The sequence below is a fragment of the Schistocerca americana genome, chromosome X (genome assembly GCF_021461395.2).
Source record: "Schistocerca americana isolate TAMUIC-IGC-003095 chromosome X, iqSchAmer2.1, whole genome shotgun sequence".
Classification (NCBI taxonomy): Eukaryota; Metazoa; Arthropoda; class Insecta; order Orthoptera; family Acrididae; genus Schistocerca; species Schistocerca americana.
Genome location: NC_060130.1, coordinates 589,415,225 through 589,435,130, shown reverse-complemented (window position 1 = coordinate 589,435,130; position 19,906 = coordinate 589,415,225). Strand labels below are relative to the sequence as shown.

Genomic DNA, 19,906 nt, shown 5'->3' with positions numbered 1-19,906 from the left:
CCATAACTAATATCGTCATAAACAACTGAATTTTTCTCCTGCATTAGATCTGACTTTTTCCTTTATTTAATGAAAATTGCTTCATCAACTTGTGTTCTTATTTATGTTCAGTGTGGCCGCCAGTTCTGTCCTGTTACTGTTAAACCTAAATAATTGTTCGCTTTCAGATATCTGACCTCGATTGTTGTGGAAGAAGACTTAGTAGAAAAAATATATATATATAAAAATAAAGATTAAGAAGATACAAAAGCATGAAATCCATTATTTTAAAACGAGTGAGCGGGGCGAAAGTAAGTTAACTTTCGATATCAGGAGACGATGAGGCCGCCAAAACTTCCTTTCCAAGAAACTGTGACGTGTCGTGACGTGATGGTCCGTTGGTGGCTTGTGTGAATGCTGCCATTTAAATTGTACAGTGGAATGTTTTGACGTAATGTGACGGTCAGTGTGAATTGGGTTTAACTCCTAGATTAGCAGACGACACAGTCGGCCCACCACCGTTCATGCAAGAACCTTCTTCCTAAGTAAACTTGACTTCGACGTCCCGCTCTGTTCCGTTGACAGCGTATGTGAACTCCACCATTTGATTTTCCGTTCCTGTACGTCAAGTGTGAATCGACGTTAATCGTACTAACAGCTTCGTAAGCAACATTCGACCATAGATCAATATCTGTGGTGGAAGTTGTCAACAGCATCCATTGTCATCTTTGGTTGTTTTTGTTTTTCGCGCTTTGATTGAAAAACAAATCTGATACATATAAAGAGAAAAATGAAACTGTTAGTAACTGACGGCATAGTAAGAAATGAAACGATTTTGCCGATATTTAATGGTTTCTTCGTGTGTTGTTTATGTGGTTGTCACCCTGATAGCTGTGTACAAACTATACTGTGTGGTTGGTGACAAAGGTACGTTACTGTATTTTTCTATGTTTCTCACTATCTCACAGCTGTGTTCCTGGACAACAAAGAGAATGTGTTTTCTGTGCTGGCTGTGTACCAGTTTTTATTTAAGTTGCATTTTTTCACACAAATGGAGTTAGATAATAATTTAGTTTCATCGGCTCTTGTGACGTGAAAGTTTGTTTATATCAATCTTGTGAAGTATTATTGATCAACGGGTACGTATGGATTGAGGAACTGGTAATACGGATTGAGGAAGGGTATCTTTGTTCAACCTGATGCATGGTGTTAATGGTTCAAGGCTGTACAGTTTCCTTTGAGCCTCAGAACATGCCATATTCCTGACATACCTTTCATTTCGTACTGCCTCTGCAGCTTAACATCCTTAATATCATTAGTGATGAAAATTAGTAGATATGTAGGAAGGATTAATAGTACCATTGGAAATTCACGCGTTAATGCCAAATAGTGAGCACAACTCTTTAGACGAGAACAGAAACATTGAGAGACTCCAGACGTGATAGTAAATGACAAAGTGAACGTTCTAGATTAGGCTACCGATACAGGTCGTGTTATACATAGTTTGATGCAAAGAATTGAATCGTCAATAAGCAAGGTCTTCATCTTTGTGTGTGCCTGTTGAAAACTGAACACTTCTGCATTTTGGTGAATTAGTGTTGTAAGTGGTACTACATTTACTCAGTTAAAATTCTAGAAATAAACATGAACTCTTATGCATGTGTGTGGAAACGAACACCCCTGCTGTCACACTGAAAGCATTGAGAATAGATAATGATGTAATCAACTTGAATGTCTTAATAATCAGAGAAAAACTTCTGCATGAAAGGAATATGCCCTTACTCTCACACTGGACTCGCATTCGGGAGGACGACGGTTCAATCCCGTCTCCGGCCATCCTGACTTAGGTTTTCCGTGATTTCCCTAAAATCGCTTCAGGCAAATGCCGGGATGGTTCCTTTGAAAGGGCACGGCCGATTTCCTTCCCCTTCCTTCCCTCACCCGAGCTTGCGCTCCGTCTCTAATGACCTCGTTGTCGACGGGATGTTAAACACTAATCTCCTCCTCCTCCCTTACTCTCAGTATCAAGAAAGGAGCTATCGTAATGTAGGACAAAGCTATAGGATAGGACCAAAATAAAAGGAGCAAATCAGATGATGCTGACTATAATGGTAGATAGGAATATTGCAATATGGAGTAAAGCTTTTCCTCTTCGTTACCATCCTTGTAGCTGAACAAATGCAATGATACTGCACATGAATTTATCCAATGCTAGGTTGTCATGGATTTGAGACTGAGGAGAATTGAGGTATCTAACTGGGAAATGTTTCTTATTCCACACCAGCAGCAAATGCAAGTGATTGCTTTCTCTATCAGTACTCCATTTAACACTACACTTTTCTGTATCTAATTTCGTGCTCATGTTTCTCTTGAAGAGTGTTTGAATTTGTTAAGCAATCTCCGCCATTGAACATTTGAGTGGTCATAGAGCCAATGTCCCACAAGTTGACTAACTGAGAACTTCATACAACCAGAGGATGTATGTTTTCTAAGTGCAGGGTACAGCACACCTTTTAGGGCATTACAGAAGTGCCCGATTCCACCCGTCTGCTTTGACCCATGATGTCATCAATATGACGGAAACAGCTAGTTCCAGTGAATACAATATGGTGACAATGATGTCACTACATACACACACCACCAAACATGAACAAAAATAAAAATGACGCAATAATGTTTCACTACAAAAATAAAATGAAACTAATGGGACAGCTGTGGAAAACTGGGGGTTAAGAGCAGGGACAAGCTAAAAACATAACAATAACAAAAATACACTGCAACATCCTAAAACAAATAATATAAAAAAAATTTTTAATCACAACATTCCGCTACACCAACAAAACCACAGGAATTGGACATATCCCTTGATCTATAGCTATTGATACCAAAAAACCAATACTTACATCTCTGAAAGGTGGAATTAGACGTTTCCCTTGACTTCAATTGCAGCTGTCGATATAAAAAAAAAACCAACACCTACGACTCCAAAAAGTGGAGCCAAAACCCCAACAACCCAAATACCCCATATCACAATTACTTTAAAATAAAGCCAAAACAAAAATTACTGACAGAAGCCTCCGGTAGTACCACCTGTACTTTCTGCACAACAAATACTGAACTAATCAGACCTAACAATCACACCAAACACATAAACAGAAAAAAAAGCCTTAGTAACTCCCTGAATACACTTCCACAACCCACATTACTGCACCAACTACCTAAACTATGAACTGTGTTAGCACAATGACAACCAAAACTCAAATGAACCCAATACCACCTGTTATACTCAGCACATCCACCACCAGAGGACACCATCAAATACAACAACATCACATCTACAAACACAACCAACTCAAAAACACAGTGCCACATAGTAATGTCACTCCACAACATTATTACATCCCGGATCAAAACAGATGGGTGGACACTTCCATTGAACTCTTCTTAGTGCAGAAAATGAACTTTTCTTTGTAGTTGTTCTCTGGACCCCTGTTGTTGGAGACATTGCATTGTGGCAAGAGTATAATGATTTGCACTATTGTAGCAACTTCCCAGTAATTGGCTACATATTTTTATTGAAGATAAATGCATGTCTTCTGCCAGATACGTATGTGAGGAGAATGGGAACTCCAACAGTCCAGTTGCAAAACAGCACACATTCTACTTTAGAGTGAAATATTTATTTTGGAAATGACACACAGGCTGTAGCTAAGCCTGTTCTTTGTCATACTGCTTCTTCTGTGAATAGTAGTTCAGCAACTTACACTTCTGTGATATTTGGAAACTGAGAGAGAAGTACTGCTAGAATTTAAGCTCTGAAGATGAGTTGTGATGATAACTCAGTGAGTAACATGATCATGACCATGACAGGCAGCCTGATTTGAGCTCCTGCCCAGCACACACTTCTGGTGTGCTAGGAAATTGTAAAGATGGTGATAAACTGAGTTTTGACTGCAGTATGTGGCTTTACATTGTTACAAAAAAAAAACAAAGGTTTGTGAATGTGTCACCAGCATTATTTATTTTGCTGAGTGTTATTCATGTCACCCAGCAACATGGAGTAGTATACTGCAGTTATCGTATTTCTGTCAAGAAGGAAGTTAGGAACAGTGCAGTTTCTGAAACCCGGTACACAGTTGCAAAATCTTTGCTTGCTGACAGTCGACTTTGGATTTTGATTTCTATCCTACTTACTCTTCATTCTGCATGCGTCATCTTGTTCCCTGGGTTGCAGTAAGGGTGACATTTTGTGGAGCACATTGCAATTTTATTAACAAAAACCTCTCATGTTGCTGCAAAATAAATGGCAACTGCTATCATATGTATTTCCTGTTTTTCTTTCTGAGGATATAAAGAATCAACCTTCCAGACATATGACAGTGCCCAAAACATTCACAAAGAATGGCCCAAGTACTCACAACAATTATGCAAGCCTATCATTTAAATTCTGCATGTTCATTTCCTTAAGCAACATGATTACTGGTACATTTTTTGGACCAATCAAATACATAATAGACTAAACAACACTCTTGAACTGTGATCACACTCTGGTCAAAATCTCAGATGATTTGACCCATTTGTTAACAGCAAAGTGGGTAATATGAAATTGTTCGAAACAAGTGGATATGTATCCGATAGTTGCTCATTGCACCACTTATGAGGGGTTAGAAACTGAAAGATATGAAATTAATCTTACCCTCCATATGGTCCTGTATAAGTACTAGGAGCACACGAATCTGCTTACTGATAACTCAGACTCCACATTTTAAGCTTTGCGTATATTAATATGGCTCCTGTGCAGTGTAATATAACTAGCTGTAGTCAAGCGTAATGAACATGTTTATTATTATTTTCTGTGGACATATGGTGACTAGTGGTTGGAATTACAGCTTGGGAAGATGGTAGTAATTCAGTGATGATTTTGTACACTTTTGATTTAGTAAGTACTGCTTTTAGATTTTTGGTCACCACCACCACCACCACCACTACTACTACTACTACTACTACTACTACTAATAATAATAATAATAATAATAATAATAATAATAATACTGTTTTAAAGTATGATGTTCATTTTTCAGAAAGTGATGGCATTTCCCAACTGCATTATCCTGGCATGAATACTCATATCTCCAAAACAGAGTACTTGAAAATCAATTTGAACAGTGAGACAACAGATAAAAGAAGTAATGTGGAAATTTGGGGAAAAGCTGCTATAGCGAAATATCTGTGGCATCATATTTTGGATGGAAAAGTTGAAAATGGAGAAGGTGGTTTAGTTGAGACAGGTTTCAAAATACTGCATGGCATCAACTTTACGTATCGGTATGGACCAGGTGTTATACAAACTACAGTGCCTAGTGATGTGGAAAAACTTGTGCTAGTGTTAAATGGTCGCTCAGAAGAGAAAATAAACGTTGCAAAGCAGTGGTTAGATTATGTTCCTCTTTACAAAAAACTGACCCACATTGCAGTTGTGTTATTAGGAGATGAAGGTTGTAGTAATGATTGGCTCCTTCCATATATGAAGTCCAGAGGAGGAAGAATTGATGTTGCCTTTCTGGTGTATGATTCACCGCTGATCGATAATGTCCAGTTTTATCAGTGGCCTCTTGGAGTTGCGATGTAAGTAATTATAGTGCAGTTATTGATGCAAATATAAAATTTAATAATTATTAACCAACTATACAAATAATGCTGTAACTACTAGTTGCTTTCAGTTCTGTGCTTATATGTACTTATTTTTTTAAGCAAAATGTGCAAGTTAAGAAGTACAAGAGATTAGAATTATTGCTCTCTGTTGGGAGATTAATATTTTCACAAGTGTTTCATTTGATGTTGAACATGGCTGTTGTTTGATTTATTGGTAGCCTATGTTTCTCAGATGATGACAAGAATTGATTATTGATTTGAAAGAAAAACTTTTTTGCAAACTGAAAAATTAATGTGGAGGGAATCAATTTTTTTGTGCGTAATGTTACATCAGTGGAACCTCAATATCTCAGGGAGTTCTTTTCTTTCTTCTTTTTCTTCTTCTTCTTCTTCTTCGCAGATGGATTGCTTAGGACCACTCGAAATCAACATTTGTTGGCCTTCCTCTTCACCCAGTATTCCTTCATATGCAACGAATGGGCTAGTTTTCATTGGGCAGACCACATATGTTGGTTAGTTTTTCTCTCTTCTTCCTCAAAACCCAGTGTGTTTGTGATTTTTCTGATTTCATTTCTGTCATGCACATTTGGAGACCCTAATTCTCCCAGGTATTTTTCCATCTGTTTGTACCAGTTCAGTCTTGTAGTTTTTGTTGTTTAAAAATGTATGGATTTTGTGCATTAATCTGTTTGAGTCCATTGTTTCTAAATGCCCCATGAATTGGATTGTTCTCATGCACATTTTGTCCGTTATTTTGGAGATACTTTTATATATTTCTGCATTGGATTTCGGATAGTGCACACCATCTTTATTTCTTGGTCCTAGGATTTTCCTCATTATTTTAAGTTCTTTCACTTTTATTAATTCCCCTTTTAGTGTTCTGTGTTGAAGATTTAGTGTCTCAGATGTGTAGAGAGCTTTGGGTTTAATTACTGTTGTGTAGTGTCTTATTTTGCAGTTCCAGGAGAGACACTCTTTGTTGTAAATGTTTATTATTAACTGAAACACCGTCGCTATTTTCTGGACTCTTGATCTGACAGATTTCTTTTCATTACAATTTTCTGCAATCTATTCACCTAAATATTTAAATTCTTTTTCAAAGCACAATTGAAGAGAACTGGGGACAGCCCTTGTCGTACTCCTGTGTCTATTTCAAATTCTGTACTCAAGTCCCCCATAAATTTTACTTTGGATTTGGTCTCCATGAGTGTTTCTTTTATGATGTTTGTTGTCTTTTGATCTAGTCCAAATTCTGAAAACACATCAAATAGGGATTCGCAGTCTACACTGTCATATGCTTTTTCTAAATTGACATACGTGATGACATAACTTTTGTTTGAAATACTATGCAAATATTTTCAGAAATATGATTTTTTTCCCCTGTAGGAGATACGTCTGCCAAAGGTGGCTTGATAAGTATCCAGGTAGCAGTGATTGAACAAGTTTATTTATCCAAGATTAATAGCACATCTACTCTGACGTTGACGGAAACAAAACATAAAATAAGTCATTTCTTGAAACAGATCAATAATACTTCTAGCAAATGAAGGCCGATTAGATTATTACTGAGCCTAACTTCATTAAGCACATTTTATAGAACTCAAAGTCCCATAGAATTCTCATTGTTAAAACAAAATCTGAATGAGCAAAATTTAAGTCCCTAACAGACAAAAATTGTCTTAAGTGCAGTGTGTAGCCATTTGAAAGTTAAACAGGAATAAATTTACAGGTCCAGAAGTCTGTCACAAGAACAGAGTCCTCTTCTTATTCGGCAAGGAGGCTGTGAAAACCCGTAAGTCCACAGCTGGCAGCTTCCGGGGTCATGAAGTCAGATGTGAATCATAGCAATATAATGAAGGCAGCTGTTGAATGAGAATTCTGATTGATGGAGTCTTCGCAGAACCAGCACCTGGCCTAAAAAATTCACTCAGAACAAACTGGTTTGCGCTAAATACCACTTGGTGCTAGGGTACAGCTGGGTCTATTTTCAATATTGTGTCTTACAGAAGAGAATATGTCCGTGTGGCCCATGGCCCATAATGGAGCTTGAGTTGCCTCCTGGAGGATGGCTGGAGCATGATTGTCCATCTTTCAGAAAATTGTCGCCTGTTTGTTAGGCATCCCTCTCCACTCCCACCACTTTCTGGGGCAATTGGAGGGGATGATGTCTACATCCATTGGTGAGGGTCCTGACGATGTGGAACTGAAGAAGGCCTCTGCCGTGAGCTAGCCACCAGCACTGTTTGAGATGACATGGTAGTGTCTAGGGTGGAAACAACGGGTGGCTCTGTCTCTGGAACAAAAGATAGTGATAGGATCTCGGTGTTGGGAAAAGGACCATGGCATCGTATTCGTTGCCATGTTTGTGGCACAGTTTGGCATCCTAAGTGTCGCCTGAGCCATGGGCCTGACTAGTTACTTGGAAATTATGGCCGGAAACCAGTGTTAGGCATCCATTACTAAGAACAGGGGCCAAAATTGAATCCTTAAATGAAAAATGGTGGCAGCTAGACCTCTGAGTAATGGGCTATGAACTAGGGGGGGAGGGGGGGGGGGGTTGTGAAGGATAGAAAGTTGGGACCAATAAGAAGTTTCTCAGCAGGAGCCAAGCTGTCCTGTGATGTTGACCTGTAGGATGCCAGAGAAAGGATGAGAGCTTTGTCCAGAGGATGGCGATGGTGAATTTTAGACTTTTGGGTTTTAAAAGTATATACGAATTGTTCCACTAGTCCATTTGAGGCAGGGTGAAAGGATGCTGTGTGAATGAGGGCAAAGCCATTTTTCTCACAGAAGGCGGAGAATTCTGCAGATGCTAATTCATGACAATTGTTTGTGACAGTGGTGTCAGAAACTCCTTTAATGGAAAAAAAATGTGAGATGGGTTTGAATAATTTTGACTAGTTGATGTGACAGACATTAGGGAAACATATAGGAACCTGCTGCCAGTGTCTATTGCAATGAGCCAAGTGTGGCCCAAGAAAGTCCCATGAAATCCAAATGAAGCCTCGACCAAGGACTGCAATAGTCTAGTCAAGGGAAGACAGAGCTTTGAGGGGTGGCATACATGCTCTGGCACATGACGCAAGAGGATACCATTTGAGTAACAGCAGTGTCTATGCCACACCAATAGACATGGTGGCGGGTCAGACAATTAGTGAGCACCAAGCCCCAGCACCCAACATGGAGAAGAGTCAAAACATGCTGCTGGAAAGCTGCAGGGATGACCACCCAGGTGCAGCCATTTTGATGGCCAGCTGTGGCACACCAGGCAGAGGATCTCTCTGAGGGTTGGGCCCTCTGTGGTGTGGCGTGCGATGAGTTTGGCATCCAGTAGGAAATTGGCCATAGCTTCTTCCGCAACGATGTTGAGGTGGAAACACATTTGGGGAATCTTTGTCGAACGCTGGGTCTTGATCCAAGGGTACGCTCAGACCAGAAACCCTTGACCGTGGAGCCAGTCTTGGAGAGACATGAGGAGATTTCCCAAGGCAACATGGAAGATGGCGGCCAGGCACTCGATCTGGTATTTGTGGGTGTGCTTTATCTGCTAGCGTAGAATCAACGTCTGGGCAGATGGATCGACTGGTTCCATCACACTGTCATCAATGTTATAATGGGCATATTGTCAACTGCAAAACACATGCAAGCAGTGACTACCTGGACCAGAGCACACCTGTGAGCCAGCTGTGAACACAAAACCTCATTGCCAACTGATATGTCCTCCGATGGTGGCAGAAAAAATATTCCATTAGCAATGATTGAACAAGCTTATTTATCAAAGTTTAATAGCATGTATACTCTGATGTGGATTGAAACAAAACCTAAAATAACAATATTATACAGAGGATGGAGTTATACTCACCATATAGAGAAGACTCTGAGTTGCCGACAGGCATGATGGAAAGACTGGCATACGATTTAGCTTTCAGCCAAAATCCTTCTTCTGAAGTAGAAAGCGCGCGCACACACACACACACACACACACACACACACACACACGCGCGCGCGCGCGCGCGCGCGCGCGCGCACGCACGCGCGCGCGCACATATATATATATATATATATATATATATATATATATATATATATATATATATATATATATATGATCACTGTCTTTTTCCACTGTGGCCAGACTGAGTCATAATTGCACCTAATGGGACAGCAATTCTAAGAAGGAGGAGTAAAGAGGCGAGGAAGTGGGGGGGGGGGGGGGGGGGAGGGAGATAACGGGATGGGGTGGGAGAAGGTGTAGTGCTGCTTGTTGAAGTGTGCAGGGATGTTGTGGGGACAGGGTATGGCTGCTGGGTGCAGTTGGGACGATTGGGGGGAGGGGATGGAAAAGGGGAAAAGCACTAGTTAGTGGATTTGGTGGGAGCAGAGAAGGAAATAGGTGTGGAGGACAGGGACTAGTGAAGGTTGAGGCGGATATATTCTACGATCCCCTAACTCCTGACCTCATCTTTTGCTAGTCCATGTTCCCCTTCTCTGCTCCCCCTCCAGCATAACACAGGTTTCTATTCCAACACCCCTACGAGTCCTTTTCCCCTTCCCTCCTCCTCTCCTTTTCCACTCCCCATCCCCAGCCCCCAAATGTCCCAACGGCACCTAACAGCCCTTCCCTACACTCGCCATATCCCTGCATGCTCCCACAAGCAGCACTACACTTTCTCCCACCCTACCCTGCTGTACCCCCCCCCTCCCCCCCTCCTCTCAACCCTATGCCTTGCTTTACCCCCACCACCATATTGGGTAAAATTCTGGAATTGGGCCAGTGGCATACTTACGTGTTTTTTTGCAGGAATATTGTCAGTGTTTGGTGTGCAGTATGATGGGAACAAGTGAAGGTGTGTCAGCTGTTTGTGTTATGCAACCAGTGAGAGAGCGGCAGGCAGATGGTGTGTGGCAATGTAATACTTTGGAAGACAGGGTGAAACATTGCTGTAAATGGGGATTATAAATTTAATTGCTCCTGGTTTGAGTTACTGTTGTTTAAACTGTGCCAGAATCTGCAAACCAAGGACAGTGTTGCAACCCATGATATATTCAAAAAAGCAGTGAAATATTTCTCTGCTCTATGTTGCTACGCAATCAATCTGTGTGAGCACAATGAGTAAGTGCATCAATGTTTTTTAATTAAATTATGGGAGGAGGTAGGTGAATCAATGTTTTTCATTAGATCTTGGGAGAAGATGGGTGAATCAATGTTTTTTTTTTTAATTAAATCATTGGAGGAGGTTGGTGGATCAATGTTTTTTAATTAAATTATCAGAGGAGGCAGGTGCATCAATAATGTTTGTTAATATGAACATACATTGATCCACTTCTCTTCTCCCATGATTTAATTAAAAAGCATTGATGCACTTACTCAGTGAGCTCACACAGACCCCGATTGCGTTCTCATTTCATGACCATGTTTGATACATTTTAATATTAAGTCCCATAGTGCTCAGAGCCATACATTTTAATATCTCTGCAACTAATCCATGAGACATGCAGCAACGTCAATCCACTTTATAGTGCTCACTGCCATAATCAGAAAACTTTCTCTCGAAATTCACCAGCACACCAAAAAACAGGAAGCAAGATGATGGTCTCAATTTTGGTGCTAGAAATACATTCCCTCTCTTCTCGCCCCTCATTAGTTATGTCAAAGCATCATCCCATTGGCAATGCAAAACTGTCGTGTTACCAACCTATGAGCAGTAGCTAAGCATTGCTTTAACATCCGCTAACCCTGATCTAAACTTTAGCCCCAGATTGCTGCGTCCATGAGGCACAGTTATACAGTTATGACTCTGTCCAGCCACATCAGCCAGAAACAGTGTGTGAGCTGTGCTTCTGTGTGTGTGTGTTTTGGGGGGGGGGGGGGGGGAGGGGGGTGCGCACCTTAGAAGAAGGCCATATTTAGCTGAAAGCTAAAATGTATAGTAGTGTCTCCTCTATAAGCTGGGAATCCATCCTTTTCATAGCGTTGTTGTTAATCCGCCCTGGACTTTCCATTGATTGGAAACATAAAATAAATCGCTTCTTGAAATAGAACAGTAATATTACAGGTAGATGAAGGTAAGTTAGATTGTCACTGAGCCTAAGTTCATTTAAGACACACTTTATGGAAATCAGAGTCCAGTATGACGCTCAGTGTTAAATTACAAGCAGAATTAACAGAATTTAAGTCCCGTAGGTAGCAAAATTGTTTAAGTCTGGCATTTAGCTGTTTGAAAGCTAAACAGGAATAAATTTATCAGTCCACAATTCTGCCACGATGACAATGTCCCTGTCTTCTTTGTCACGGACGCCACGAACACTCTTTAGGTCCACTGCTGGCCACTCCTGGGGTCACAAAGTGAGATGTGAATGGGAGCAACATCATGGGGGTGGCTCTTGAGTGAGACTCCTGGTTGATGGAATCCTTGCAGAAATGGCGCCTGGCCCAGGGAACTCACTTGGAGTGAATGAGCCTTGTCTGGATTGACCACTGCCTTACATACTACTCGTCACTAGGATATAGCTGGCCTTGCAGAAGAGAATAGCTCTATGCGGCCTGTAGCGTCACTTAACCTTGTGGATGGTCAGAGCATGGCCATCTAACTTCAGGAAAATTCTCCCCTGTTTGTTAGGCATCTTCGAAGAACTGATGTGATAGTGGTTGCCGACACTACAGGTGTGAAGCATTGATACAGCAGTAAGGTGACTGTATTAACATTACGCAAAGACCATAGGTTACAGAGCTGTTCATACCAATAGTGATTTTTGTCAACTGTTCATAATATACAGACTGTAATCTACAATTTTTGAGCCAGTAGAGGCTAGTGTTTTTTTTTTAAGTTGGATCTGATAGACAGATGTGACTTGGAGACATTAGCAATGCAAGAGATGGTGCCGTCTGGGATTTCCACTAATCCAGTGGACTAAGGGTATTTGCTTTGAAACTGGGATCTGATGGATCAGTTTTCCCCTAATCACCTAAAGTTAGCTGTCAGTGAGATTCGAAATGATTGGTGAATTAGTGTTCCACATTTGTTAGGCTAGCTTGAAGATTTAGAGATTTTCCAGAGAATTACTGTTAGCAGAAGGAATGGATGATAAATGGGACTGTATGCCTTATACCTACATATACATCCATACTCCGCAAGCCACCTGACGATGTGTGGCGGAGGGTACCTTGAGTACTTCTATCAGTTCTCCCTTCTATTCCAGTCTCGTATTGTTCATGGAAAGAAAGATTGTTGGTATGCCTCTGTGTGGGCTCTAATCTCTCTGATTTTATCCTCATGGTCTCTTTGTGAGATATACCTAGGAGGGAGCAATATACTGCTTGACTCCTCAGTGAAGGTATGTTCTCGAAACTTCAACAAAAGCCCGTATCAAGCTGCTGAGTGTCTCTCTTGCAGAGTCTTCCAGTGGAGTTTACCTATCATCTCCATAATGCTTTCGTGATTACTATATACTCCTGTAACCAAGCACAGTGCTCTCCATTGGATCTTCTCTATCTCTTCTATCAACCCTATCTGGTACGGGTCCCACACCGGTGAGCAGTATTCAAGCAGTGAGTGAAGAAGAGTACTGTAACTTACTTCCTTTGTTTTCAGACTGCATTTCCTTAGGATTCTTCCAATGAATCTCAGTCTGGCATCTGCTTTACCGACAATTAATTTTATATGGTCATTCCATTTTAAATCACTGCTAATGTCTACTCCCAGATAATTTATGGAATCAACTGCTTCCAGATGCTGACCTGCTATATTGTAGCTAAATGATAGAGGATCTTTCTTTCTATGTATTCGCAGCACATTACACTTGTCTACATTGAGATTCAATTTTCATTCCCTGCACCATGCGTCAATTTGTTGCAGATCCTCCTGCATTTCAGTACAGTTTTCCATTGCTACAACCTCTCAATATACTACAGCATCATCCGCAAAAAGCCTCAGTGAACTTCCAGTGTTATCCACAAGGTTAGTGTGGTGTGCGTACTGTAAGACCTTTGGTACACACACCATCAGATTATTTGACTGGTCGCTCTAGCGAAGTAGACGAGTGTCAGCAGTATGTCTCGGGGTCTTATCGTGGTGTGTTTATCTTCTGCCGTTAGGTCAGATGATAGAAATGCCACTTGCACGCTTAGAGTAGCAGATTGATGGTGACCAACTTTAAACAGAACTTGATTAATTTTCATACACATATATTAAAATATTAACAAGCATAAAAATAACTTAACTTGGTTCTGGATGCTATTTACAATTGACAATCTGAAGTTCCTTTGGTCTTGGTACGTTAATCTTATTCTCACATATCTCTGATACTTGACAAAAGTGTCTATACATTTATCTTCATGGCTATGTACAGGAATATGATAATCTTATTAGGCGCAGACTGAAACTTGCCTATAGACTAGTGCAGACTGACTAATCAGAGGTCTCGTGCGTTCATGTATCACTGCGCGAGTGTGATCCGCGAGGAGAAAAGGTTCTACGTTAGCAGCAATCTCATTGGCTGCGTTACATATTGATACGCGGATCGGCGGAAGTAGAATTTGGTCCGTCTTTATGGCAGCGCCATCTCTTAGAGCAGAGACGGACGAGTGCTGCGTCTGCGCTGTTGTGCTTAGCGGGGCGCGCTCTAGTGGGAAAGTTGTGTACGCGCTGACTATGCAGAACTATGTACACAACACTTAGCAATGGCTCTACGACACTCCCCTCATTCCCATGCGGCACACCTGAAATCGCTCTTACTTCGCAAGACTTCTCTCCATTGAGGATGACATGCTATGTTCTGTTATCTAAGAAATCTTCAATCCAATCACACAATTGGTCCGATAGTCCATATGCTCTTACTTTGTTCATTAAATGACTGTGAGGAACTATAACAAACGCCTTGTGGAAGTCAAGAAACATGGCATCTACCTCGCAACCTGTGTCTTTGGCCCTCTGAGTCTAGTGGACGAATAGCGCGAGCTGGGTTTCACACGATCGTCTTTTTCGAAACCCTACAGCGTAGATTTTTAGCCTCCAGAAAAGTCATTATACTCGAACATAATACATGTTCCAAAATTCTACAGCTGATCGACGTTAGGGATATAGGTCTATAGTTCTGCACGTCTGTTTGACATCCTTTCTAGAAAACGGGGATGACCTGTGCCCCTTTCCATTATTTTGGAACGCTAAGCTCCTCTAGAGCCCTATGGTACATCGCTGCAAGAAGGGGGGCAAGTTCCTTCGTGTACTCTGTGTAAAATTCAACTGGTATCCCATCAGGTCCAGCGGCCTCCTCTTTTGAGTGATTTTAATTGTTTTTCTATCTCTCTGTCATCTATTTCAATACCTACCATTTTGTCATCTGTGCGCCAATGTAGAGAAGGAACTACAGTGCAGTCTTCCTCTGTGAAACAGCTTCGGAAAAAGACATTTAGTATTTCGGCCTTTAGTCTGTCATCCTCTGTTTCATCACCATTTTGGTCACAGAGTGTCGGGACATTTTGTTTTGATCCACCTACCACTTTGACATTAGACCAAAATTTCTTAGGATTTTTTTCCAAGTCAGTACATAGAACTTTACTTTCGAATTCGCTGAATGCCTCTCCCATAGCCCTCCTCACATTACATTTCGCTTCATGTAATTTTTGCTTGTCTGCAAGGCTTTGGCTATGTTTATGCTTGCTGTGAAGTTCCCTTTGCTTCTGTAGCAGTTTTCTAACTCAGTTGTTGTACCACGGTGGTTCTTTTCCATCTCTTATGATCTTGCTTGGCACATATTCATCTAATGCATATTGTACGATGGTTTTGAACTTTGTCCACTGATCCTCAACACTATCTTTACTTGAGATAAAACTTTTGTGTTGAGCCATCAAGTACTCTGAAATGTGCTTTTTGTCACTTTTGCTAAACAGAAAAATCTTCTTACCTTTTTTTTAAATATTTCTATTTACGGCTGAAATCACCAATGCTGTAGCTGCTTTATGATCGCTGATTTCATGTTCTGCGTTAACTGTTTCAAATAGTTCGAGTGTGTTTGTCGCCAGAAGGTCTAATATGTTATTGCCACGAGTCGGTTCTCTGTTTAACTTCTCTAAGTAGTTTTCAGATAATGCACTTAAAAAAATTGCGCTGGATTCTTTGTTCCTGCCACCCATTATAAACGTTTGAGTCTCCCAGTCTATATCTGGTAAATTAAAATCTCCACCCAAAACTATAACATGGTTGGGAAATCTACTCGAAATATTTTCCAAATTTTCCTTCAGGTGTACTGCCACAACAGCTGCTGAGCCAGGGGGCCTATAGAGACATCCAATTACCATGTTTGAACCTGCTTTAACCGTGACCTTCACCCAAATCATTTCACATTTCGGATCTCCGTCAATTTCCTTTGATACTATTTCACTTTTTATTGCTATAAACGCGCCTCCTCCTTCACTGTCCAGCCTGTCTCTGTGGTATACATTCCAATCTGAGTTTAGAATTTCATTACTGTTTACATCTGGTTTCAGCCAACTTTGTGTCCCTAGTACTATGTGGGCATTGTGACTATTAATGAGAGCAGTTCTGGAACCTTTCTATAGACGCTCCTGCAGTTTACTATTACCACATTAATATTGTCATTCCCTGTTGCGTTTTGCCTACTGCTACCTTGTCGTGTTTCAGGAGGCGTCTTGTCGGGCCTAGGGAGGGAATTCTCTAATCTAAAAAACCCACATGTGCACTCCACATATACTCCGCTAGCCTTGTAACTGCTTCCTGTGTGTAGTGCATGCCTGACCTATTCAGGGGGACCCTACATTTCTCCACCCGATAGCGGAGGTCGAGAAATTTGCACACCCTGATCTCCGCAGAATCATCTGAGCCTCTGGTTTAAGCCTTCCACTCGGCTCCAAACCAGAGGACTGCGATTGGTTCTGGGAATGACACTACAAATAGTTAGCTCAGATTCCACCCCGCGACCGAGGTTTTCCAACTTCACCAACTCCGCCAACTGCCTGTGTGAACTGAGGATGACCTCTGAACCCAGATGGCAGGAGTCATTTGTGCTGACATGAGCAACAATTTGCAGTCGGGTGCATCCAGTGCTCTCTATCGCTGCCGGCAGGGTCACCTGCACATCTCAGATGAGATCCCCCCGCAAGCAGACAGAATGACCACTGGCCTTCTTCCCTGACCTTTCCGCCATTTCCCTGAGGGGCTCCATCACCCGCCTGACACTGGAGCTCCCAATTACTAATAAACCCCTCCCTCTGTGTGCCTGCTCGGACCTTGCTGAAGGAGTGGCCACATGTCCACTCACAGGCAGAGCAGGCAATGCCACATGGCCAGCCTCCACATTGACCCTCCGCCTCGTGCAACGCGAACGCCGCTGAACCTGCCACTCCCCTTGGTAGAGGGTAGCCCAACTGTGCCCGCTACCTGTGAAGATGTCTCGACAGCAGGGACCGTGGGTGAAGCATGCAACACCTGGGGTGTACCATGCGGTGCACCAGGCTCCCCACTGCCGCTACACTCCGAGGTAGCAGCCCGAAGACGGCTGACCGTGGCCATCAGCACGTTCAGCTGTTCACAAGCAGTGGTCAGCTCCTCCTGCGTCCGTACACAGCAATCATTCTGCAAGTCAAGTCTTTTTAGTTGAAAATCTTCAATGTTTAAACAGTTTTTATGTTGCCTGGACCTTGAAAAATCTAGGCGTCCGTTGGCAGTGTCCCTGGGTGTTGGTTGTGGGGTCATGGTCATTCTGGGACTGAGGCACTGTTTGATAGTGTTGTGTCTTACGTTGGAAGTTAATGATTCAGAGAAATCAAGGAAATTATTCTTCTAGTACAAAAAGCTTCAAGATTTGCCAGTGCATTTTCATGTGTGAACATGAATATCTGGTCAGTTGTTGTAGGCAAGAGTTGCAGCTTAGTATGTGTGTAAGTGATTATTCAACAGCAGACCTCACATTAGATCATGCATAGATCTGCCTGATGTGATGGTGAGATAACAGTTTCCTGATTTCTCTCTTGTGCTGTCTTGCGGTGCCTTGTTTGACCTAAGAATATAGTAAACTGTCCTGTTTTATGATGTAGTCTCATTTTCTCCAAGTAATCCAAGGGTGTTAGCTGCTACCAACCTGAATGTAAATCCAGTGTGTTAACTACTGCGTCACCTCATGTGGTAGCTTACAGTACTCAACAATGTTGTCACTTTTGTTGCATTTTTATTGCTGCTGCATGGTAGGCAGAAATAATTTGTTTCTGTATTTAACGATAGCTACATATTGAGAACCTTTTTTTTATATTTAGCATTAGCTATGTGTATTTCTTCAAAAGTGTGTCCCTGATAATCACATAGAGTTTACCACTACTCTACAGTGTGCCAATTGAGACTTACTTGTGTGTTCTTTACATTTATTCGGTATTCTCAGCCTGTAACATCAATCCCATTGTTCCTGGCCTCTCTACTATGAGATGTAGTTTGTTCTTTCTGTAACCACTTTTGAAAGTTACCAATCTTTTTTTATTTAGAAACCTAATATCTGGTGCCTCTTCGCACAGAATTCTGTTATAATGTGTTTCTATTATCTCTAATTCTTCCTCCTTCCCTGTCAGATACTTCCCAGGATTTTCTGGCCAATACTTAGAATCTAAAGTCATGGTGCACTCAGACAAATCAGAATCATCTCCTTGAAGCAGTCACTTTCCAACAACTTTTTTCAGACATTTATAAAAATCAGATGACCTAACTGCAGAACTGCTTTTTGTGGAGCTCAGATCTATTGAATTTCATGATTGTCTTCTTTTTCTTTCTGAAAGTGATGGATAAGGGCTTCAAAGTGTTGCAACACTGCAGAAACGGTGTGAAAGCTAGATGTAACCCTGTGAGTGCATAAAATTCTGTCAATTTTAGGAACATGAAGATCCAGTTATGTAAAGTTAGTTCATAAAACTCCTGAAGTGGTTCACTGCTGCCACTCTGTTCACCGTGTAACTGTTCACTGTTTAACTAGCCGACAATTCGAGGGAATGATTAACATGTTGCCAGGAAATAATATTAGGAAACTTTTCTTGCCTTAGGCTCCTTACACCTTTCTGCATGCCAAATTGCATGGCTGCACCATCAAAAGTTGTAGACAATAGATACACCTTTAAGTAATCTCTAGAGAGTCCCAAATCCTCAAAATGACTGAAGATTTTACAATTCCATTTGCAGTTACATCTGATAATTCTATTAAATATAGGAAAAGACTCTCTGGAGCTGAAAGTTTTGGAAGATCTACACATGTAATAACAATGAATATGGGTTAGTTGCTCACAGGTGCTTCTAGTGCAGATACATTATTCAGTGAATACTGTCTGCATTACATTGGCGAACAAAGGGTGACATAGACGTTATCTGTTAATTTGGTTAAAATTGCTGGTGGATAAATCATGTAGGTGTAGATTCTTTTTTTAAGATTTTCCAGCAGCTAAAAGAAGAAAAAATATTTTATAGTGAGAGTGTTGTATCCTGCCTGCTCATCAAATATGGGGTGCCTAGGAAACCTGCTTTCTCAGATCAATTCAAGCAAATCATATTAATGAAGTTTATTGCAAAAGGAAGTGATTACAATACTTAACTTTGTGAAATACAGATGTGTCACAGGCAAAGGGTGACAGACAAAACAAGAAATCTCTTCAGTATAGACAATGCGACATAGTAGCAAGAAAGTGACTAGTCTTGATGCTCTTCTTGAACTCGCTGCTGTAGAACTCGCAGAACTGGAAGTCTTCAAATGGGCCGCGGCCAGTTGGGTGCAGCGCTTATGTTCTCTTTGTGTAGAGAGCACTGCCATCGTGTTGTCGTCCTAGGGAGGAGTCTGTCAGCTTGCAATTGGCTGGACGCTAAAGAAATTTTTTTAAAAATTAGCTGTATTGGCTATAAAATAGTCACTAGTAACCAGTAATGTGTTCAGTGAGGCACAGTGCAAATTATTGTGTGGAATGGTGTAAAGTGGCACTTTCTTACTGGTGTGATATCAGGGCAACACAGATGTGAGGAAGAGGTGCAGTGGCCCGCTCAAGTGATGTAAGACAGACTAACAGGCTGGCGGAATGTAAACTGTCTTGTAGATGGTGTGACATCATGTACTCATGACAGAGGGGTCACTCCCTCTACAAGCCAGTTTAATATTGAATTTTATTGCATACTAATGTTGTTGTTATAGTCTTCAGTCCGAAGACTGGTTTGATGCAGCTGTCAATGCAATTCTATGCTGTACAAGCCTCTTCATCTTCAAATAACTATGTCAACTTGCATCCTTGTAAATCTCC

General features: G+C 41.3%; 1 protein-coding gene across 1 annotated transcript in view; it reads left to right on the top strand.

Moving 5' to 3' along the window:
* The first annotated feature begins 698 nt into the window (after positions 1-698).
* LOC124555484 (ribitol-5-phosphate xylosyltransferase 1-like) overlaps positions 699-19,906 on the top strand; it is a 42,150-nt gene continuing 22,942 nt past the window's right edge. The window contains exons 1-2 of the mRNA XM_047129407.1: positions 699-906; positions 5,061-5,604. Coding sequence (XP_046985363.1) covers positions 804-906; positions 5,061-5,604 — 647 coding nt within the window. The 5' untranslated portion in view covers positions 699-803. The remainder of the gene's footprint in view (positions 907-5,060; positions 5,605-19,906) is intronic.